This window comes from Pyrus communis, chromosome 9 (assembly GCF_041283825.1).
Source record: "Pyrus communis isolate YQ-2024b chromosome 9, ASM4128382v1, whole genome shotgun sequence".
NCBI lineage: Eukaryota > Viridiplantae > Streptophyta > Magnoliopsida > Rosales > Rosaceae > Pyrus > Pyrus communis.
In genome coordinates, this window is record NC_142573.1 from 148,469 (window position 1) to 170,609 (window position 22,141).

At 39.3% G+C, this 22,141-nt stretch overlaps 5 protein-coding genes across 13 annotated transcripts; 2 read left to right on the forward strand and 3 right to left on the reverse strand.

The window, feature by feature from the left end:
* Positions 1-830: 830 nt before the first annotated feature.
* On the forward strand, positions 831-5,073 carry LOC137741189 (nodulation receptor kinase-like). 2 transcript variants are annotated; one of them, XM_068480997.2, is made up of 8 exons: positions 831-1,614; positions 1,995-2,209; positions 2,308-2,516; positions 3,047-3,173; positions 3,401-3,472; positions 3,693-3,879; positions 4,054-4,186; positions 4,489-5,073. In XM_068480997.2, the coding sequence occupies exons 2-8, from the start codon at positions 2,059-2,061 to the stop codon at positions 4,750-4,752; spliced, it is 1,143 nt and encodes a 380-aa protein (XP_068337098.2). In that variant the 5' UTR covers positions 831-1,614; positions 1,995-2,058; the 3' UTR covers positions 4,753-5,073. The 2 variants fall into 2 exon arrangements, with proteins under 2 accessions (XP_068337098.2, XP_068337099.2); XM_068480998.2 differs by having other exon boundaries at positions 855-2,209.
* On the forward strand, positions 5,067-7,552 carry LOC137739585 (transmembrane protein, putative (DUF677)). 6 transcript variants are annotated; one of them, XR_015967071.1, is made up of 4 exons: positions 5,067-5,412; positions 5,483-6,692; positions 6,785-6,910; positions 7,296-7,552. XR_015967071.1 is itself a non-coding variant. In XM_088700797.1 (3 exons), the coding sequence occupies exons 1-2, from the start codon at positions 5,304-5,306 to the stop codon at positions 6,676-6,678; spliced, it is 1,305 nt and encodes a 434-aa protein (XP_088556923.1). In that variant the 5' UTR covers positions 5,155-5,303; the 3' UTR covers positions 6,679-6,692; positions 6,797-6,926. The 6 variants fall into 6 exon arrangements, 2 of the variants coding, with proteins under 2 accessions (XP_088556923.1, XP_088556922.1); XR_015967072.1 differs by having other exon boundaries at positions 5,155-5,412; positions 6,797-6,910; positions 7,296-7,434; XR_015967070.1 differs by having other exon boundaries at positions 5,155-5,412; positions 5,483-6,665; positions 7,296-7,434.
* Positions 7,553-7,614: 62 nt separating this feature from the next.
* On the reverse strand, positions 7,615-11,276 carry LOC137740129 (uncharacterized). 2 transcript variants are annotated; one of them, XM_068479941.2, is made up of 15 exons: positions 10,785-11,276; positions 10,592-10,686; positions 10,312-10,425; positions 10,058-10,162; positions 9,855-9,926; positions 9,654-9,766; positions 9,342-9,479; positions 9,193-9,261; positions 9,005-9,092; positions 8,805-8,876; positions 8,583-8,683; positions 8,345-8,462; positions 8,184-8,243; positions 7,968-8,078; positions 7,615-7,873 (listed from the first exon to the last, which is right to left on the reverse strand). In XM_068479941.2, the coding sequence occupies exons 1-15, from the start codon at positions 10,873-10,875 to the stop codon at positions 7,760-7,762; spliced, it is 1,461 nt and encodes a 486-aa protein (XP_068336042.1). In that variant the 5' UTR covers positions 10,876-11,276; the 3' UTR covers positions 7,615-7,759. The 2 variants fall into 2 exon arrangements, 1 of the variants encoding a protein (XP_068336042.1); XR_015967069.1 differs by having other exon boundaries at positions 7,629-7,873; positions 7,968-8,103; positions 10,785-11,017.
* A 624-nt stretch (positions 11,277-11,900) lies between these two features.
* LOC137740128 (uncharacterized) lies at positions 11,901-17,979 on the reverse strand. Of its 2 annotated transcripts, XM_068479937.2 has the most exons (11): positions 17,536-17,790; positions 17,107-17,179; positions 16,502-16,883; positions 16,274-16,410; positions 15,677-15,790; positions 15,484-15,567; positions 15,105-15,272; positions 14,754-14,910; positions 14,051-14,211; positions 13,847-13,973; positions 11,901-13,671 (listed from the first exon to the last, which is right to left on the reverse strand). In XM_068479937.2, the coding sequence occupies exons 3-11, from the start codon at positions 16,793-16,795 to the stop codon at positions 12,295-12,297; spliced, it is 2,619 nt and encodes an 872-aa protein (XP_068336038.2). In that variant the 5' UTR covers positions 16,796-16,883; positions 17,107-17,179; positions 17,536-17,790; the 3' UTR covers positions 11,901-12,294. The 2 variants fall into 2 exon arrangements, with proteins under 2 accessions (XP_068336038.2, XP_068336039.2); XM_068479938.2 differs by lacking the exon at positions 17,107-17,179 and having other exon boundaries at positions 17,536-17,979.
* A 1,836-nt stretch (positions 17,980-19,815) lies between these two features.
* On the reverse strand, positions 19,816-20,780 carry LOC137740131 (N-alpha-acetyltransferase MAK3). Its single transcript, XM_068479943.2, has 2 exons — positions 20,270-20,780; positions 19,816-20,164 (listed from the first exon to the last, which is right to left on the reverse strand). Exons 1-2 carry the CDS (start codon positions 20,696-20,698, stop codon positions 19,958-19,960), a joined length of 636 nt encoding a protein of 211 aa, XP_068336044.1. The 5' UTR covers positions 20,699-20,780; the 3' UTR covers positions 19,816-19,957.
* Positions 20,781-22,141: the final 1,361 nt, after the last annotated feature.

Consider the following 22,141-nt stretch of genomic DNA (forward strand, 5'->3'; position numbering starts at 1 on the left):
TTAATTGCTCAGTAGGAGCCATGTCAACATAGCTCATAGCTGGCCAGCCCAACTCCCTCGCTCTCTCCGTCTCTTTTTAATATTCTTTGTTGAATGCTTTTATATATAAAAACGGAAAAGTAAATATATATATACAAGTATACGTATTACGTAATGTATATCGTCTTAAATTTGCCGTCAAGATGGGATTGTATTGTTCTTTACCCTTCTGTCTTTTTTTGTGCAAGTTTATTTTTTTTACGTGGTTGTATTGGGTAATTAAGTTGGATAAAATGGCGAGCTTGGCATAGCAGAAGATAGTTTTTATTGTGCCGCTAGTCCCACCTGTATTGGTATTGCACGCACACAACGAGGCCTCTCCCTCAGTCCCTCTCTCTCTCTCTCTCTCTCTCAAATTCCCAACTTGCATTAGCAGACAACTATTATTCTGCTTTACAGCCCACACAAAAAAAGAAAAAAGAAATAAACACACAAAGAAGTAATGTTATTCATACCATATTTTTTATTATATTTTTATACTATTTTAGGTGATATTTGATGTGGACAATCACATCATTTAAATTAATCAGATTTTTAAATTTAGTTTATTATTTAATAAACTAATAATTAAGAAAAACTAGTTAATTAAACGATGATTGTAGTATACGAGAAGTTTTTCTCCTTCCTTTCATTGGCTTTTGCAAATTTTTCAAATGATATGACTCTTTATATTAAATGTCACCTAAAATAGTATAGAAATATGATATAAAAACATAATATGAATAACATTACTTCATAAAGATTAAATTCATTTAAAAAAATATATAATCGACCAGAATAAATATATAAATAAACAGAGGCTGACAGACGCGCGCTCTCTCTGTCTCTCTGTCTCTCTGATTCAGTTATTCTGGTTCACGCTTGACTCATATTTGATGTTTTGTTTTGGTGCTTGAGCATAAACCTTTGGTGGGTTGATTGCTTTGCAATTGAAATTGAATTTGCATGGGGTGAGGTGGGGGTGGGTGGGTTTTCTGTCTGTCCCTTTGATTGATTGAACTATAACTATATATCCATCGTCAAAATTCAAGAGAGATAGAGAACATAATTATTTAATTTGGTCTGTTATATTATTAGTATATGATGTGTTTGTGTTGATCAAGTTGAATTTGGGTGGTTTGGTTAAGAGTGCGAGAGAGAAGTAGCAGTACAAGTGTTGTCGGCGCAAGGTCACTTTCTTTCGGCATTGTCTGTATCCAATCCAACGACGATATTGATATTTGAATATTGATTGCATTTCCCTTCAATTTAATTTTATCCAAATTACAATCAGGATTGATACTTCTCCGATTCTCCTCTCTTCTCCTCTTGTCTTTACATTTTGATTTCCACCTGCATATTCTTCCATTCATTCATTCCTTACTTCATTCAAACATGCCTCTTTTCTTTCTGTAATTATATCTCCTGCCTGCAACTTTCCATGTCATGAAATTTCAATTGGATTTGGGTGCCAATTTCCTTTCTTCTTCTCGTTGTTGTTGTACTCGGAGGCTGTTCGTTCGTGTTGCCATTGGCAACTGAAGCTCGAGTATTTAGACATCTGGCTGCCTTACTTTTCTGGGACAAGGACTGGAGGTTTGCAGCTGCCTAAACCCCATGATACAATGATGCTTTGTTTCTATCTATGTTACTCTGCTTTTCTATTCTATTGCATTGTGAATGTATATCACTACTATTGGCATGACATTTTACTTGATTTTAAGGGCTTCGACTTTGATTTAAAAAACCATTGCTTTGCGGCCGTTGTAATCGTTGAAATTTTGCTCCCTTAAAGTTAATCCCACTCTCACAACTTGCTGTCTAATCTGTTTTCTAGTTGTCTGATGGAAGACCAATAATAAGGAAATAAAGAATTGAAAAGAAATAGTTACATCTGATGGATTTAATTCCCTTGCTTTCCGTGCGCACCTTCTGTAGATTATCATCCTCTGCGTTTTGTATCCTCTGGATTCCAGGTTCAATGCATGATAATTCGTTTTACAACAATACTACCCATAGTTGAAGTGGTTCGCATACCAAATGTCAGCGTCTCTTGCAGCAATACTAGGAGGTGCTGCAGGAGCCGTGACTTTTGTGGGGATAAGTATCATACTCATATGGTTCTGTATATCTCGCAATAGGAGTGTTTCAAGAACTTCTGAAACAGGTTCTTCTGATCCTTCTATTCAAGGTAACTCTTATATCACATGTTTGTTTCCTTCCAAGGGGAAACACACTTAGTATAGCATAAACAACAGCCTTTCAATTATCTGTTTTGATAACTTGCAGTGGGAAGACATGGAGGGGTTGAGTTGTCAATGCGAGAAACAAGGCGTTTTCATATGGAAGAACTGTCTCTGGCCACAAAACATTTCAGCGATAAAAATTTGATTGGGCAAGGAAATTTTGGGGAGGTGTATATGGGATTTCTCCAGGATGGAATGCTTGTAGCCATCAAAAAGCGACCTGGAACAGCTAGTCAGGAATTTATCAACGAGGTAATGATCACTGTTCTAACCTTACAGGTGAAAGAAAAAAAGTCAATGAATTTGCAAGGCCTCTTGACAGATGGGTTTTCTCTTTCACGGCATTCGAGTATTATATATAATTTTGAGCTTGTTTTAGGGTGATAGGGGTTGTGCATTAACTGCTTGTATATATATTTGAAGAATGACCAGTATATGCTGTTTGAACAAAATTTAAAGAGAATTATTATTGGCACTTCAAAATTCTCATTCTACATTCCAAACTTTATATATTTAGAAAGAAAATACACTTGTGAGGAGTGTAGAATGAGAATTTTGGAGTGCCGATAACACTTCCCAATTAAAAATAACAAAAAACGCTTTGTACAGGTTCGGGTCATAAGTTTGAATCAGTTTTTTTTTTCTTCCTTGCCAACTTTTCTTGCTGATGAATTTGATGGACTGGTATATGCTTTAGTTTTTTCTCTCCTTGAATTCCTATTTGTGTTTTTGCATTGAACAGTGTATCATGGTTTATCTAACTGGACAGAATATTATATCAGGTACACTATCTCTCAGCTATTCAGCATCGGAATATTGTTACTCTCTTGGGTTACTGCCAAGAAAATAATCTACAGTTTCTTGTGTACGAGTACATTCATAGTGGAAGTGTTTCCAGTCACTTGTTCGGTAAAACTCTATCCAGCCACCATATTTAATTTCGTGAGTCAAAAATTATGCTGGTGATATAAATATCTACTTAGCATATAAGGGTTTCTTTAACTTCGTGTGATATGCATGTGGAATTATCATACATGCAGTACTGTATTTCGTACGAAACCCTTTTGTTTTATCAATTGTTGTATCTATAATGCCTAAATTTCAGCATATGGAGTTTTTCAAATTTTTCTTTGCAGGCACGGGCCAGCATTCACGTGAAAAGCTAGAATTCAAGAACCGCCTATCAATAGCTCAAGGGGCCGCTAAAGGTGATCATCTGCAAAATCAGTGAGCATTTGTGGCTTTCCTGGTATCAGGTTTTCATCTCTTTAGACAAAAAATATTCGGTTATGAGTATTGATCCGTCAAATTCTTTTGTCAGCAACTGTAAAACTTTCAGATGTTCTAAAGTTCCTGCTTCTTTTTGTGAGAAGTCTGGAAGCAACGGTCTCCTATTTATTAGGACTCATTTAGCTCCTCTGTCTGCAGGTTTGGCTCATCTTCACTCTTTGAGTCCCCGTGTGGTGCACAAGGATTTTAAAACAGCCAATGTTCTTGTAGATGAAAACTTCATAGCTAAGGTTGCAGATGCGGGAATTCGCAATTTCCTGGGAAGAGTTGATATTGCAGGCTCGTCTTCTCAAGTGACTGCTGATGAGATGTTCCTTGCTCCAGAGTAATAGTCTCTCCCTCTCTCTTTGTTTTGTTTTTCTCTCTTTGTTGGATAAGGTTGGGTGAGGGGATGGGGGGTTGGAGTGTATTGCCCTTAGTTCTCGGTGTTCAATATAACCATTCAAGCGAATGCTAAGAATAGTTGTCATTTTATCCAAATTTCTGTTTAATTTTGCAGGGTCAGAGAATTCAGACAATTTTCAGAAAAAAGTGACGTATATAGTTTTGGTGTATTCCTCCTGGAGTTAGTGAGTGGGCGAGAAGCAAGAGATTTTGCATCTTCTGACTCAAACCAGAACATGGTTGAATGGGTATGTGCTAGTATGTCTTTACAACTGTTGGAATGCATTAGTCATATGATGGTATGCATTCAAATGTTTGCTTACATTGGCTTCTCTTCTCTATATCATATAGTGAAGGACCGGGAATGGTACACTAAATACTTGCTCTGTTGATTGTTGTTACCGTTTATACACAATATGATAGTTAAAAGTTTAATTGCTGCAACTTGCCAACATCACTGTTGAATCTTGAATACGTTAGTAATTTCTTGTTAATGTGTGAAAATATTACACTAAAGTGGTTGAATTTTGTTGTTGGGTCTTGTATAAAGGTGCAAAATATTCAAGAGGGCAGCAATGTATCGTGCATCATCGATGGGAGGTTGGGGAATAGCTTCACAGGTGAAGCTATGGAAGGGTTGATACAGTTGATCATGCGATGTGTGGAGGCTTCGAGTGAGAGGCGACCAAGCATGAGCAATGTGGTAACGGAGCTGGACCGGATAGTTGAGAAAGAGATGAGCTTGACGACAATCATGGGAGAAGGAACTTCTACAGTGATCCCAGGAAGTCAGCTATTTAAAGCAACAAAATAAAAAGACATTGTGTGCGTATGGCATCGCATCCTCCAAATTATTAAAAAACTTGGAGGAGTGATATTTGTGAAATAGGCTTTTTTTTTTTCCTTCTGTGAAAAGAAAAAGGAAATTGTTATACTTTTTTTAGGTTTCCTTGCTGAAACATGAAACTAGAGAAAGAGAAGAGAGAAGAGAGGAGATATATCAGTTGTTCGATAAGTGTATAAAGCATTATTTTTTTTATTTGATAAGTTTTACACGATGATGAATGTAAGAGCAGTGTTGTTCTTGTTATATAAACCATTATTTGTGGTTAATATAAATTGGGATTTGGATGTAGGTTTTGGGTTGCTGTTACATATGTACGTTTTGCACTCTAAAAATTTAGATTGTTAGTAGCAATTCTCGTCAACGTACATATATAACCGCATTTCAGCACTAGTTGAGGAGAAGGCCTTTTCACTTTATTGCGAGTGAACAAGATTTTTAGATTTGTGTCAGTTGGAGAAGAGGAAACTGCGATTCATTTCATTGTAAATTTGTTTGTAATAGAGAGGAGACTGGAGAGGATGCTGCAATGTCTCTCTCTGCAATTATCGTCGTCGTCGTCACCCTCCCCAGCAGCAGCAGCGGCTCCGAATGGCAATACTCATCCTCATCCGCCTCCCCCGTCGCAAGGTATTGGTCTGGGTCTGGCTCAATTTTTGACAATTTGGTAATTGAATTCAATTTTTTGACGAAATTTCAGGAGGAACGAGCTCTGAGGCATCGCCCTCCGCCACTCTCACCCACGAGTACACCCGCGCCGTCCAAAGCCAATCCTACAATGAAATTTGGTCCAAGGTTCATCAGGTCCACGACCACCAACATGATCCTGGTCATGATGAGCTGCAGCTGGAGGAGGAGGACCACGACGAATCGGATAATGAAGAGAGCCGCCACCGCCGGAGTCAGAGACAGCACCAGCTTCTGTTGGGGCGAGTGCTTCAGCCCAACCGAGAGTGCGTCCAAGAGGCGCTTCGCCTCTCCAAGCCCAACACCCTCACTCGCCTGGTCTCCGACTACTTCGACCAGAGCGAGAATACCACCCAAGCCTGCCTGCTGCTCCTCCACCGCAGCGTCTATCGAGCACGCGAGCTCTATGCTCCGCTCCACCAACTCCTCGACGCCGTCGTCCACTCTGACTCTGTGGAGTCGTCACTGAGCCTCAACCTCAGCCTCAGCCAGTCCCAGTGCCGTCGGGCCTTGGACGTCTTTCTTCAGTTCGACCTCAACGACAACCCCTTCCCTTCCCCTGACGACGCCGGCTCCCCCAATTTGGACAACATGCGCCGTTGCTTCTCCCAGCTCAAGCTCCAGCTAGACAGCCGCCTCCGCTCCTCCCGCTCCAGAATCCGCCTCATTCGCCGCGCCACTCTTGCCTCCGCCCTCTGCTTCATTGGCACTGCCGTTGGAGTCGCTGTCTCTGCTGTGGCTGTCACAGTCCACGCTCTCACTGCCGCCCTCGTTGTTGTTGCAGCGCCGCCTTTGTGCTGCACTGCCACTAGCACTGGCTCTGGCTCTGGTAGAAGCAGCAGTTGTTGCAATTGCAGCACCATGACTACCACTGAGAAGAAGGAAATTGCCAATATGAAGCAACTTGATGCTGCTGCCCTGGGTACTTGTGTCCTCGACAATGACCTTGCCACCATTGACCGACTCGTTCGCCGCCTCCATGCCGCAGTGGAGGGGGACAAGCTTCTGGTTCGCCTTGGATTGGATAGGGGATCTGTCAGTGGCACTGCGGTCGACAAGCATCCAATTCAGGAGGTGCTGAAACAGCTGCACAAGAGCCACCCCAATTTCCTGCAACTTGTGGACGAACTTGAGGAGCATATATGCCTCTGCTTTAACACCGTCAACAGGTCCAGATCGCGGCTTTTCCAGCACATGTATACACTTTAATCTCTATCTACTGAGTAAGTGCTAGTAATTCCTATTTCCTATAACAAATGTAGCAATGTACCAACGTGCATCATTGCGTTGCGTACTTACCATCTTCTCTTGGCAGCATTGTTAACAGATGAGGGCGGTAAGATGCGTCAACTAGCCCACTCAGCAGCTGATTCCCACCAATATATCGTCAGCAAATTACAATCAGGGCTTGAGGCTTGGCTGAATTCAAGTGTGTATCAAGGTTATCGTCTTGTTCTGAGTAAATATATTCATTTGCATCTGCATCATCAAGTATGAGCCTGCCTGCTTATGTTTTGAAGTTGTGTTCTTGTGTTGATTCTTAAGGAGTAAAGATTTAGAACAATCTCTATACAGTCTATGCTTGTTAGGTTTTGCCATGTGCATCCGGAGATGTCCATTGTTTAGTGTTTATTCCAACTAATGAGTCTTGTATCAGCAATCATCATTGCTTGTATAATCTCGTCTCGTTGTTCATTTTATTATGGACTTGGACTCGTGGTGCTATCTATTAAATGTTGAATTGACGTTTTTGTTTAAGAGCTGGCTGGCTATTGCAAATTTATGCCAATCTGAATCTGTTTTTGTCTTACCTAATACCTATGAAGGTGACAGCTTCTCATGGATGTATGATCCGGTCATCCTTCCAGTTCCAGGTGATAGCTTCACAGCTGATGACCATCAGGTCGATGTGCGATGTGAAATTGTGAATACCATTACTCACTCTAGCAGAGAGCTGACTTGAGAAAGAGAATAGTTGTTTGCCTCAGAAGAGTTAATTCAAGCTTCTTGTGTTTTGTTGAGTTGAGTTGTTTGAAATGTGGATATATTTTACATATTTATTTATTAAGAACATCTTTGATCATGCTCCTTGGCCTTATTTTTTATTTATGTAAACTTGAACTAAAAGAAAAGAAGCAAAAGCAATTGAAACAAGTAAATTTTCCTTCAAAGACGGCCATCTAGGGCTGTATTTATTGGGAATTGACAAACTGCGAGTAGGAAAAAGGGGGAAATTCGATTCCAAACAAGGAAATAAATATAATGGAGTAGTTGTGAGCAGCAGAAAATATCAAGCATTGGGCGTGGAATCTTGTTTTGCCTTAAGAACAACCTCCTCTGTGGTGGTGCCAATGATCTCGTTCGCACGTTTCAGTCCTACGCTGTTATATCGTCCAAGGGTATCCTAAATTCATTCATAGCCATAGCCATAGGCATGGGTAATTAATTAGAACGAGTGAGTATTACTAGCACTACTAACGTTTGATCGTAAGCCTTACCCGAGTAACAATTCCCAATTTCTCCAACTTCTGAACTGCATCGTCCACATCAAAATTACAGTCGTCGTTAAACTGTTCCTTGATTAGTTCCTCACACCGCTTGTCCAGATCCTGCAACACATTCATAAACATAACACTTCAATTCAACTTTGTTGCAATATTCTTATGATAGGAACAGGAAGAGATCCAATCCAAGAGGAGATGCATATATCATACAAGTAAGGTAGCTTTCCCTTGTTCCATTAATATGTAAAATGAAATTATCACCTCCTTCACCTGCAAATACATTCAACAAGAATATTTTGTTACTGCACCAATAAATAAAAATACGTTAATGTCCAGTCCAACAAAAATTCATCCGAAATTATCAGGCTTACTTCCTGTTGAATCACATCATCGCACAAGTGAAGGAGAGTACCCCGTCCGCTATCCAATTGTTTTTCATACATGGACTGTGTTATCAAGTTCTGATACTGAGCCAAGTTCTGTTGATAACTACACGTACGGTACGGTCATGCCGATGCATATTATTGATATTGAAATTGAAATTGAGAGAATGTGCCAACCCACCCAACCAATTTCAGGACATATGAATATTACAACAAAATACCTAACCTGAAGTATGTCTTAGCAAAGTAACCAATCACAGTGGAAATAATCGCAAAAATGACCCAAAGATCAATTTGAGGCATTTCGAGCGAAGTAACAACTGCAACCTGCCGTAACACAAACAAATGGTGATTACCATTAAGCTGCATTTTCACAATACAAAAGAAAAATGACAAGGTTACTGTGCAGCAGCAATACAAACTTCATTGCTGCTATCAAGAAACTGACCAGCCCTACTACAGCAGAGCCAACGAACGTGAGCCAGTCCATTGGAGTTAATCCTGGGTTCTTCTTCTCAGGCTGTGTGAAAGACAAAAGGTTTCATTTCTTACTCCAGTGCATCACTTATATGCATGTTACTTCAACGGGAAAATATAAAGCACTGTACAAATGCCCTGAGGGAGACAGTGATAGATAGAGATACTCACAAGAACAATCTCCATATCGGCCATTGGAATGTTTTTAAAATGTTTAACATATATTCCCCGCTCTTCATTATCTTCGGTACTTGCTCGCCTGAAGAGTCATAATTCTTCTTGTCAATAAATTACTTTTTCAAGGTCCTTTCGAAAAAGGTAATGCAAAAGAAGATAGTTCATAAAATAGAAAGTAGTACCTGTAAACAACAATAATCCTATCAAAAGTTGGCTCTTGGATTGTGTTCTTGCACAGCAAATTTTGAATGCTGAAGGACACAGCATATATTTGTCATGAAGTGGAAATAATCAAAATAAGATTGAATCGAAGGCATATATAATAGTCAACCTCAGTTCCATTTTTTCAATACGGATTCGTTCAACAAACAAGTCCTCTGGATCTTGGTCAGGGAGGCGAATATTATCATCCTTCTTTGGATCTATCTTGCTCTGTGCCTCTTTCTTTTTTGAAAAGAAATTTTCTGTCCTGCAAGAACAAAATAATCAACAAGATTCTATTTGCACAATGATGTTATGGTCAAGTGACTTGAAGTTGTTCAACTATGTTGGTTGGATTAAAATTATTAATCATAACTAGTTTCTCTAGCTACAAATACGGAACATTCCATCCAGAAATTAAGAAGAACTTAAAGCAACTTACTTGGTTAGTCTTAAAAGATATTTCCAGCAACGTGCAATGATCATGTCCACTTTCTCCATGATAAAGTAATCTGAAGTCTTATCAAGTCCAATGCCGCGTCGGAAGATGACGTACTGAAGCAAGACAACATCAAATGAGCCACTTGAATTTTAACAAGGGATTTGAAACTTGCAGATGTTTGTTTGCAGTATTTGAAAATACCTTATCAGCAAAATCTGGAATGTTTGGGCAAGGATGCGTGTTAAAGTATTTCCTCAAAAGTTTATTGTCAAGCTACGTAACATATTGGGATCAGCAACCAAACGTGAAGATCGCATCACATAAAAACCAAAGTTCCAATGAAGCAATTTTGCTGAACAGAAACTAGTGATGGAAGGAAAACATTTTGGTGAGACGGTACAAACCTTAGATTCATCAACAACGATGGGAAGGTTTAGAAGATACTGCCCCGACTGCGCAACCTCAATTTCTTCGTTAGTTGCAATCTTGAAATTACTCTTTTCCATCACCTGTAAAAGGAGTTGGCAGTGCATAATTTGTATCATTTGAAGATTTCCTGTTTCTTTTTCTCTTGTTCATTTTACTTGTATGGGGCGCCGGGGGTATAGAAATGAAAACAAGAATAAGAAGGGGAAGCACAGCAGCCATAGAATAGAACCTGAAACAAGTACTTGAGGAAGTTCTGTTCAAGTACATCAATTTCTTGAGGAGAAAGCTTCTGCTGCTCCAATTTCTGACTCCCATGGACAGGATCAAACAGGGAGTATAGTTGCTGAGTGTATAGAATTGACAAATACACAATGTCAAAGTTAAACAAAACTTGATGAGATATCGGAAATAAATAATTGAAATTTGGGACATGCATGAATAATATCTGGAAAAGAAAAGCGAAAAGATGATCCGGAGCATAGCATATTGTTCGCATATGAAATGCATACCATCAAATCCTCAAATTGAAGGAGATACCAAGCCCGAATTGTGTACTCGACTCTCTTACAGAGCTTGAGAAACTCAGCGCGATCAGAACTTTCCTCTAGAGAATATTTGAGAACCAGGTTCCAGTTAGCAAGAATTACAAAGACAGTCAAGGGCAATGGCATGATTAGATCATGACAAGTACAAAGTACAAACCGATGAGGTTAGCCAAGGTCATGAAGAGTTTGGGCTTGAGAACTTGAATGGCAGATTCACGCTCTAACCGAATCACGTCTTTCTTACCCATTTTCCTTTTTCTTCTTGTTGAGCCTTTGGCTTTGAGATTAATTCAGCTGTCTGTAACTCTCTAATTCTAATAAGCCTAGCTATTACTTAGTTTCATTCATGCCTTTTCTTTCTCACAAGCAGAGAGAGAGAGAGAGAGAGAGAGAGAGAGAGATGCATGCACGCAGTTAATGGGAAGGGAAGAGAAAAGGAGGAGGTAGCCAAGTGGTAACTGCCGCCACTTTTATCTCCGCAGCGACGACTGACGACCCTGCAAACATTTGCCTTCCTACAATAGTGCGCCTTTAACGTCTCAAGTCGGATTTGGGGGATCCCCGTTGTTTTAGTAGCTCTCTCTTCTGCTCGACCTCTCCATCTATCTTTTTCTGGTTGTCGTACTTGTTTACTGCGTAGCTTCCCCCCACCCTACTTCCACTACATCCTCTTCTTGTACGTAACTTACACTTGTAATAAAACCATAACCTAAACCCTGCGAGTATCAGACCACAAAATTAAATAAATAATTACGCAAAGTTTTAAGGTTAATGCAGGTTGATTTTTTCGGCTTTTTTTTTTTTTTTTTTTTTTTTTTTTTTTTTTGGGTTTTGTGGAGGGGGTTGGTTAATTTTCAACACGGAAGGAAACGCTATTAGACAGCATCCCCGTGCGTTCTGTGCCAAATTTTACAACGATCCAGTGCGGGATTGCATTGTATTCCAAGAGCAACTGACATATCCCATACATAGACAGAGGCACTGGCAACAATTCAAATCCCGACATTTTCGATCAGATTTCATTCAACCACATCTTCATTTTCAAGTCGTGTAAAACAAGGTTGCTCACCAAATGCCAATACTGCTGCTGCTGTTAGAAACAGTGTCACTAGAAAGCACGATCCACCTACGAGACTCGTGTTTGATCATCTCAGCTCAGTGGATGATAATGGTGATGGGGCATACTCAAACAGAAACGCTGCAAAACACTAACTTCGATAGACGACGATGGTAAAAGCATTCAACATTTCATGAGAGGAAGAGAGTTTGGAAATGCCAGCCAACAACCAAAGCCATGATATGCTACTATTCAAGCATTTGCCTCTACAGAAAACTTTAAAAGCCTCCAAAAAATTATTCCAAGATAGTTCTCCATAAACAGAGAATAAGAAGAAAAAAGGATTCCCAATGAAAAATAAAATTCTAAACTATCAACTAACAAATTTGAGATGCCAGGAATTGTCCAATAATCCCACGGTCTCCCCCCCCAACCCCTGCCTGCTGCTCTCTGTCTCTGCCCCCATCTAACATATATGTACACGCTGCTGAGTTGGCCCTTGTATAGGTATGTACAAAGTCAAAAACCTATCTCCAACTCTGCACTTTCATCTACTGTAACCCTCACTTGTCACCATTTCCTGTTTACGTTACCATGCAAGAAAATTGTCTTACGGGTTCCACGACCTCAAGAATGGTTTACCCATTGGATCACGTAAACCAGAGTTCTGATGCGGTAAATTCATCCATTGCATATCATCATGTATCATGGGAGTGGCTGCTTCATGCCCACCCAAGTAATCAAGTTCAGCTCCTGCTTGTGGTACAACATTTCCGAACCTCGGAGTAACCCCACCCACCGTTCCATAGCTCCTAGAGGACATGAACTGCTCAGCGGGGGCTACGGGATGGTAAGGGCTACTTGCTCGCAATTGGTTACTATGAGGTAGAACACTGAATAAGCTTTGATCTGCGTTCGTACCATTCCCAATGGTCTGACTTGTGGCACTAGTACCACCAGAAAACCAATTATGACTCAACACTTCTCCACCATGTAAGTGAGATTGCTGAGGTCCTGGCATACGAACACTATTGACAGCCCAATCCTGCACTTCAACTGGAGCCGAATGTTCCGGCCTTGAAATTAAGTAACTACCTCCATCAGAGTAAATGTTCTCAGGTAATCTTGGTTGCATGTATACCTCGCTCTCTCTCTTCTGCCCTTGCTCCAGAGGCAGTGACTGGTGTTGCTGCTCTTCAAAATGCGCTGAAAACTGACCATCACCTATAAACACATTGGCTGGTGGCTGGAATTCCAACCCTGTCTGTTTCTTCTCAGGATTGTAAGATAGCATGCTCTGGCCCTTAAAGAGAGATTGAAGCATTTCATTTTGATCTTGGTTTCGGTAAGAACTGAAGGAACCATTCTCTGATTGTATGTGCATTAAATCTTTCCCACTGTCTCTCACAGGCAAGTCGGACTCTATAGCACCTAAGTGTGTCTGCTGAACTTGATTAACTTGTAGATGTGCAAGCGATAACTCACTGGCAGATGAATATGCGTGACATGTGGTAGAATCATAGTAAGAATGTGGCACATTAACTGCCTTCCAGACATCTCCACTAGCACATAATTGTGCTCCCTCGTTTACTGGAGTATCTGCAGTACTCAGATTCTCCGTGTAATCAGGTACATTTGGAGGAAAATGATCTGATTCTATAATGATATGCTTTTCTGAATCATTATCCGACTCTGCACTGAAATGTTCATCTGAATCTGTATCTGTGGGGTTGCACTCATGACCTCCACTAAGCTTCTGTGGAGAGTTGTCATCTTCTTCCATGTCCGTGGGGTTGCACTCGTCACCCTGTAGGATGCCGGGTACAGACTTTCCATCATCTTCCATGTCTGTGGGGTTGCACTCATCACCATGTAGGAAGCTGGGTAAAGACTTTTCATCATCTTCCATGGGAGATTGACAGTTTGTTGCTCCAATATCTATCTCATCCTGAAGCACATGTTCAAGGTTGTGACCACCTTCGTCATCCTGAACACCCCATCACAAACCAGCCCATAAAATATCTCACACAACAATGGAGACAGGTTCATTAAGAAACGGATGGCTACCACCAGATTGATAAAGGTAGATACGTCCACTAAAACGGAAAAAGAAAAAAAAAAAGGAAAGGGGGTGGGGGGGAGATAAAGGCAGAATCACTAACCTCTATCAGAGACCTTAGCCTCCTTTTCATGTCCTTCTCCAAAGACTTTGTCATTTGCCATCTTTGTAAATGCATTTCTATCCAGTTTGCATAAGCTGCCGGGATATCTTTAATTGCCAATTGCAACCTGTATAAAGAAGACTATACTTTGAGGAGGCAGACAATCAAATATAGAGTAAAATATATATTTCACTAGACACTAACCAGTGCTGATGTAACTTCTTCTGTTCTTCTTCCACAAAGACTTCATATGGTTGTACAACAAAGTTATCAAGGTTACCTAAAACCCGCTCGAGAGACCTGGACTGAATGCTTTTGCCAGACTGCTTCAGGCTCTTAACAATTTCATACTGCTTCTTGCTAATCTGAAATAGTTAAAAAGCACCCATTCAGCAAGAGCCTCTTTACAATTAGAATGTTATATATCATGACCCAGAGCAACAAGTACACAGAAAAAAGATGGCTCTGTGTGTAGGAAGAGAGAGAGAGAGAGAGAGAGAGAGAGAGAAAGGAGTGTCTTGTCTATGTGTTGGTTTACTGGGCTCGAAAAATAAAACAAATTATGGATGTTAATATATGCTAGTTGCCAACAGTTACATAGGAAAAAGTTAAAACCCATTCAAATAAACAACTTAGAGGCAATGAGTTCCAAACATAATTGTGTTCAAAACCTAACATCTGATTACAACTTTTTTCTACTTGACTTATTTGTCCTACTTAACAGGGAAATGGGATAATTCTGTGTCTATGCTCAGAAGCCATTAAGGTATGTGTCTGGCCATTTAAGTTTAACAAGCGACCACTGATCCCAAAACTCAAGCCTGAGAGGTGACTGATTAGGTTACGCAGATTTACAGAATCCATCCATAATTTTATTAAGTTTCAGAATTACCAAATGAACACCAACCTTAACATACGACATGTATTTAGCACCATCGCTACTGTAGATATTGCGCTTGTGTAGATTGTCTCCTTTTTTGGATCTTGCTCCTGCATTAAGTGCTCCATCTGGTGTAACCCACAAATTTCTACCTTTGTCCTTTAGGAAGCCTTTCTCACAGATCCTGACACAATAAAAACTTATAGATCTCATGCACATCCAAAGTAGATTGATATATAAATGTCGCAAAAATCATCAAACGTCAACTAAACATACAGTAAGTAGCCATAGCCAAGTACGTTTATAATTTAAGAAAATTAAAATGAACCTGGAGCACATAGGCGCTCTGGTAGGACTAAATGTGGATAGCTGAATTACCTGTTCTGAAATTCTCCTCCCTTGTTCACTGAGGAAATCTGGTTATCACTACTGCATGCTTTCTCCCAAGAACAAGATTCAGATGTAACTATGGCATTTTCCTCAAGATCATGCAATCTGGATTCATTTGCATGTGAAAAAATTGGTTTCTCGACATCAATTCTTAACCTGCATAAAGTATAATCCCCATGAGAATAGCACCAAAAGGCTCCAAGTAATCTGTCAAATGACTAAATGAAGGGAAAAACACAATTTGAACAAGAATTCCTCCTCCTTATAAATTGGTACTTGGTTGAGCATCAAAGGGAAGGTTTGGCATTCATTAAGCTCATAATTATGAGATGAAAAAAAAAAAGAAGAAAATACAGTGAGCATCAACCTCCACATATTCTGCACAATTTCCTTTTCAGGATCCTTACAGCTTGCGCATCTCTCCTTCAACTTCTGTAAATATGCAATCATACTGCCATAAAAACCATAAAAGGGATTGTGACGGTATGTTTTAGCGCAAGAGAGCCTTTCGAAAACAGTATTATATGTATTACAGAAAAAAGTGGAAAAGCGTAACGTACTCATTATGGTACGTCTGCAACTCATTGTAGAATGTTTTCTTATCAGTTATTAGATATTGTTCCCTACGAAGTATGGCATCAGGATGGAAATCACCTGAGCAAAGTGAAGCACCCCTGAAAGCATATATCTCAATTAAAATCATTGGTACACTATGGAATTAAATTATTAGTCATAAAAGAAGCTACTATTTAAAACTCACAAAGCTACAATAACTTCTTTCTTTTCTTTCATGTTAGAAATTAGAATCCTCTAAAAGTGATACCTAGTACATGCACAACATACAATGTTTGAAAAAGAATTTAACAGAAAACAACAGAAAAGTTTCTTGTTTTAAATTTTCTGATCAAACAGATGGAACAGTACAATATTGATGTAACAAACTTTTCCAATTTTAATGTAACAAACTTTTCCCAACCACATGAAACCCATTTTCTTACAAGAAACATGAACTAATTTAAATTTTGATTAGTCTACAAAAAACAATATTTAGCAGTGCTGCATTTATTTACTCTTAAAAATATAAAAGAAACAAAATTAAAGGAAAAGAGAAGAGGAAAGGGACTGCATCAATACAAGTATAACATAAAAATACGTACCATTTAAGTAAAGGGTTTCCAAAGTCAAAGCAATCCCCAGCAAGCAATGCTTGCACAACTTCCTCTGCCTCTTGTCCGCTAGGAAGAAGCTGCATAAGATGATTCTTCTCATTCTCAGACAGCTGAGTATTCCAAACCTGCATCATTGTTTAAACAATAGCATATTAGTTGCATTAATACAACATAAAGTAGATACATACTTGTGGCTAACCGTAAATTAAAAGCTACCTCATATGAAAGCACATCTTCCAAATTTTCCAAATCATAGATTCCCTCAGGAACAGCAAAAACATCTGCCAATGTATTAAAGCTGTTGAAAGCAAAATCAAAAAAAGGCTTCAAATTTCTCCTACTTATGCCAATTTGATCCCTTTTGGCGACTACCATGTTCTGATTCCCATCCCACTCAAGAGAAATATGAGAGTTCACGTCTGAATCATCCTGAAGCAATCCAATATTTTTCTTTTTTGCTATATGTTGCTCCCTAGAATTGCAACCCTTTCTCTGCTGATCAGCCGCCATTAGCACAAGATGTCAAACAAAGCTCCGTCAAAGCATTATACCGTCATACATTATTACCTTTAACACATGCCGTCGTTTTTAATTGAACCTGAGATCAAATATCAAACATTTACAAGTACATTATAATCCATAGCTACAAAATGCCTCATAAATCAACTAAAACTGTAACCCGAAACACGTGGTGAACAAAATCAATGCAGCTAACTGGACTGGAGTGAGTCCATCTATCAGTTTGAACTGAGTACTTGCTTTCTAAATTGTAAGGCACTTTAAAGGAGTAAGCTACTATAAAGATAGAGTCAACGTCCAACCTCAATTTATTTATGGAGAATTCAATGGCATTACTTGAACAATTTAATCCCTCAAATGCGAATCAAAACACCCCTGAATTGTGCCAAATTAAAACAAACAAACAATTATATTAAAAAGATTAAAAATTGCACGCATTGAAATAAAGAAAACTGAAATACCATAAAAAGATTAAAAATTGAACGCTACAACAGCAACTTATGGATGGAAGACGCATTCCCCAGATACCCATACATATTCGCTGACGATTGGAAACCCACTTAGGAACCAAATTGACAATGAAAACCAACCGGATATGAAAAATTAAAGAAAAGAAAAGGGATAAAACATACAAGAAACGCATTCAAATACCTCATGCAGAAATTGAAAACGGGAACCCAAGACAACGGAATGCGTAATTTGGCAGGAAAAAGAAAAGAAAAAGACAATACCTGAAACATCTGGTGATTGTTTAAGGCCTCGAACAGAAAGCCAATTAAATGCGGAGAACTGCAGTGAAAACCCAGAAAAAAAATTGGGAATTTGCCCTGAGAAAAAACCCAATTAAAATGCGGAGAGAGAGAGAGTGTTGGAGAGTGGGGGGGGAGCGTTTCGTATTATCGGATTGGGTTGAGGAGTTGGGTGAGAGACGTACGCCCACACCACACAGCATAAGAGAGCGTGAGAGAGACAGATGAGACGAGTGTGCGTGGCTTCGGCAAAACCGTTAATTTAACATTGAACGGTTCATTGGCGCGCTCTGGCGCGGCGCAGCGCGGCTCAAGTCTCAGCTTCTACGCTTACTCGGAGGCTGCGTCGATCCCTGGTTCCTGATTCCTGATTGCAGCAGCAAGGTATGCGGTTAAGATAGAGTTTGAGAGAGTTCAAGTGTCTTTAGAAAACGTTTTTTATTCTTTTTATTCTTTTATTTTGTAGGATAAAATACTCCTCTAATGAACTTAAACTTTTAATTTGAAGGTTACATGGTTCAATTTGAGTTTCTTTTCCAAACGGTTCAATTTGAGTTTGGGTCAACCACTGTTATAGAAGGATGCAAATACACAATTAGCAAAAAAAATAAAATAAAATGAGTCAAATCAGCAACAAATAAGAAGGCAAAAATTTGTGCTTTGTATAAATCTGTTGGGTTAGTAATGAAATTTATCTTTTTTCAAAAAAAAAAAAAAAAAAAAAATTGTGCTTTATGCATGGCTTGGCTGCTAACATGACATTGATAGCGAGCCGTTCGAGTTGCCGTTGGAAACAAACTGGGAAGTTGACGGCAGTGTTTTAGGGGATTGGAGGTTTTTGGAGCCCGTGGACTTCTGGCCCTGGAGTAAACGGTTTATCCTTTTCTTATTCTTCCGCCTTCCGGCATTCTCTCTCTCCATGGATAGTAATACGCCTTTACCACTTACGGTTTTTATATGTTTATTTATTTATTTATGAAGAAAATGGAGCCGAAAAAGCCCAAAATACAAACGTTTTCCTTCCCATTTTTGGTTAGAAAGACCCCGAAAATAGTTTTTTATTAACCTTGATTTTTCATTTTAGTTGGACTTTGAATGATGGTATAATCGACGTAATTTAGAGGCCGGGCCTTGTTAGTAAAGCCCATATCCAAATTTCCCCGCCCTTGCTGGCCAGGGGAGAGGAGAGGAGAGGAGAGTTCCAGATAAGGGAAGTAAGGGAAGCGAATTAATTGGCATTAATTTAATTCCATTCCAAAATAAAATAAAAAAGATGACAAAATTTTCAAGACAATTCATCATCCTCTATTATCTATCTCTGCTTTGTGTAATTGTATAATTTCGCCGCCTTTTTTGCCCACTCTCTCCCTCCATCTCTCTCATTGTTGTTCTTGCTGCTGCTGCTGCTGTTCCCTCTGATCAGATCTCTGGGGGATTAGTTGTTTTATATTGAAAGACAATTAACTACTGTTTGGTTGTCGAGAAAACTAATAAAGTGACTGGAAACATTAACCACTTTTAGTTTATCCAATAAACCTTCAACTTAATTTTTGAAGGTTTTCGACTGACATTGAATGGTAATGCTGGATTTTGAGCTCCTCCGGATGATGAAGAAGATGAATCTTTCCCAGCCTCAAGCTTTGAGATATTACATGCTGCGGCAGGACAGTCAATCACGAATCAATATCTACAACCTCAAGCTCTAGCCATTGATCCGTTGCAGTAGCATCTTCGTCCCTGACAGATTCTCACGCTGTATCATCACATATCATCAAGACAAGTGCTTGCCTTTGCACTTAAGTACAAGTACTTGGCACTTCTTTTATTTGTTTTAACTAACTAATTAGTTGTTGGTTATTTAATTTACCTCTCTAGTCTCCTACAGACAAGCAAAGCAAGTTAACAGAAGTACAAGGAACACCCTTGCTACGAGTAAGAGGCTAAGAGCCTAAGAGGAACAGGAAAGATGCTTCAGAAACGAATTCTATTTTTTCTCCCAGATCAACCTATAAAAAGACTACTCCTCATCGTAATGTTCCAGCTCATCGCTATACCCCTCCTCATCGCTGGGCTCCTGTTTGTCACATTGTTCCTCCCCATCACTCTGCTCCTCCTCATCGGAATATTGCTCCTCCTCCTGCTGGCTAGAATAGATATCCTGGATTTGTATTCGAGTGTAATACACCAATTCAGAGGGTGTAGTGCGCCGCAAATTGTAGTGTTGAATTGCATGAGATGAGCAAATTGTAATCTATCTTGCCGTTTTCAATCAAATTCTCCAGCTTTGAATTGAATTGTTTGTTCAAGTAGACCACATTTGACTGAATCATGTGATAAACAGATGCTTTTACATAACAAAAGAAATGGTCTGAATACAAGAAACCAAGCTTCTTGAAGCTCTTCGTCAATCTTCAATGGCCATGGCCATGCTGTAATTATTAGGCTGGGATTGGGAAGGAAGAGAGTAAAGAGGGCGAGGAAACAGCAGCTTCAGACGGAAAGCATCCACGCCGTTCAAGTAGTACCGGAATAGCCTCTTTGCCCGTATAAATCCAAGACGCCCGTACAGCGCCAGCGCTCCTTTATTTGTCACTTCCGCCTCCAGCGTTACCTGAATCCAATCCAATCAATCGATCAATCAAATCATTCGTGACAACGGCGGCGACGCTAGGGCCCCAAAAGCAGATTGATTTTATTTACGAAATTAGAGAGATACCTCTTCGCAGCCAGATTCCTTCATGACTTGGATAGATCTGCTAACTAGTTGGGTGGCGATGCCTTTGCCTCTGTAGGGTTTGATGACGACGAGCATAGCGATGTACCCTCTGTAGGTGTTGCGGTGCTCCCCCATCTTGCACACCACTGTCCCCACGCACCTGCCTCCGTGGAACGCCATGAAACAGAGCTGCGGCCACAGATACACGAAGTACCGATAGGTGAAGATGGAGTACGGCTCGCTCAGTTCTTGGTCCACCAGGCCCATTATTAGAGGCAGGTGCTCTTCTCCTCCATAGCTCAAGTACTCTATCTCCAACGCCGCCGACGACGACAAATGTACCTTGTCAATCTCACCCCCTCCTCCTCCGCCGCCGCCGCTTTCTTCTTCTTCTTCTTCTTCTTTCTTACTGATTCCTTCCGGTTCCATTTTTTCTTGGGGTCAAAATTCCAATTCCATCACTATCTTTCCTGTGTGTTTCATTCTGTGTTTATGTACGACTGGACTCCACGATTTTCAGACGACGCAGATGACAACGCAATTGGATTGGATTGGACTGGACTGGGCCAAACCTTTTATCCATCCCAATTTAAATGTTTATATCTCTCCATGACTCGGCCCAACACAATCATTAGTTTTGTGTGACCGACTCCATTTTTCACGTTTTACACTTTTACTAGCATGATTTAGGGACGTATTCAACTGAAATTTTGAGGAATTTTAATTCTTTTAATGAATTCAGGGTATTCAATCTGGATTTTAAGTATTTCTTTGAAATTCAATGTGTATTCAATAATAATTTTAAGATAGTTTATTAAAATCCTTATAAATGCGAGTGTATTCAATTAGAATTTTAAAGAAGTTTATAATATTCCAAGTATATTCAATTAGAATTAGAATTAGAATTTAAAGAATTTGGCAAAGTGGAGGAATTAGAGGGAATTGGATAAATTTTGTAGTGTATTTTAAGCATCCACAAATCTTACCTCTCCCAGTGACGAGGGAATTGAATCAAAATTTTGCATGGAATCTCTACAAATTAGTTAAACTCCATAAAAATCCATGAATTTATAAATCTATTAAAATCTCTCAAATTCCCAATTGCATACACCCCCCTTAGTCAACAATCAATTCCTAAAGGTGATTGAGGACAAAACTTCAATTTTTTTAGGTCACTTAGTACTACGGTCTAGTAGTATTTCTCTTATTTGTAAATGAGAAGTCTTAGGTTCGATTCTCGCAAAAAACGAATTTCAACCACATTATTGCTAACCTATTGTGAGGCTAAGTCTATTTCTCCTTTAGTATAGATAATATCGTTTGTTTAAATAAAAAATATATATACAATCGTCTGTGCTAGCTTTAAGTTCACACGCGAGACTAACGTACTTAATAGCTCATTTATGTTTATATATGAATATGTTCTTATATATTTAGATTGAAATCGTGATTTGCTTAAAACGCTTGTACTTTTTTTTCAAAAGCGTAGTTTGGTACTTAATAACGTAGTGTAATAAAAAAAGGCAAATTATGATTTTAGTTTTGGGAAGGTTCCCCTTTGTTGTCAGAGGCTTTAATTTCATGATTTAAAATTTACAACTTAGAACTTGTTGAAATTTAAGAATAATAACTTTGTTGTAAAATCGACGATGTGTGCAGTGGAATACATAAAATAAGACACAAAATTTATGAGGTTCATAGTATGACTGGAGTACGTCTTCGAAGCAACAGTGATGCTTTCATTATAATTTAGAATAATAAGAATACAAAATAACTCTCTCTATTATCTCATTTCCTCTTCCTCTCTTCTCTCTCTTCCTCTTCCGTGAGCCTTGTGGCTTCTATGTATTTGCTCTCATCCTCAACATTCCT

Bases quoted from the DNA above. Each gene is read 5' to 3' on its own strand.
- LOC137740129 (XM_068479941.2), bottom strand. From the start codon at position 10,875: ATGGGTAAGAAAGACGTGATTCGGTTAGAGCGTGAATCTGCCATTCAA. The intron at 10,426-10,591 runs GTATGCATTTCA...CTATACACTCAG, and splicing joins TTCAATTTGAGGATTTGATG to CAACTATACTCCCTGTTTGA. The intron at 8,244-8,344 runs GTAAGCCTGATA...ATGTATTTGCAG, and splicing joins ATGATGTGATTCAACAGGAA to GTGAAGGAGGTGATAATTTC.
- LOC137741189 (XM_068480997.2), top strand. From the start codon at position 2,059: ATGTCAGCGTCTCTTGCAGCAATACTAGGAGGTGCTGCAGGAGCCGTG. The intron at 2,517-3,046 runs GTAATGATCACT...ATATTATATCAG, and splicing joins GTCAGGAATTTATCAACGAG to GTACACTATCTCTCAGCTAT. The intron at 3,880-4,053 runs GTAATAGTCTCT...TTAATTTTGCAG, and splicing joins GAGATGTTCCTTGCTCCAGA to GGTCAGAGAATTCAGACAAT.
- LOC137740128 (XM_068479938.2), bottom strand. From the start codon at position 16,795: ATGGCGGCTGATCAGCAGAGAAAGGGTTGCAATTCTAGGGAGCAACAT. The intron at 16,411-16,501 runs GTAGCTTTTAAT...ACAATGATGCAG, and splicing joins AAGATGTGCTTTCATATGAG to GTTTGGAATACTCAGCTGTC. The intron at 14,911-15,104 runs GTAATTCAGCTA...TTATTGTGTCAG, and splicing joins GGAGGAGAATTTCAGAACAG to GATCTGTGAGAAAGGCTTCC.
- LOC137739585 (XM_088700796.1), top strand. From the start codon at position 5,304: ATGCTGCAATGTCTCTCTCTGCAATTATCGTCGTCGTCGTCACCCTCC. The intron at 5,413-5,482 runs GTATTGGTCTGG...ACGAAATTTCAG, and splicing joins TCCGCCTCCCCCGTCGCAAG to GAGGAACGAGCTCTGAGGCA.
- LOC137740131 (XM_068479943.2), bottom strand. From the start codon at position 20,698: ATGGAACCGGAAGGAATCAGTAAGAAAGAAGAAGAAGAAGAAGAAGAA. The intron at 20,165-20,269 runs GTATCTCTCTAA...GATTGGATTCAG, and splicing joins AGGAATCTGGCTGCGAAGAG to GTAACGCTGGAGGCGGAAGT.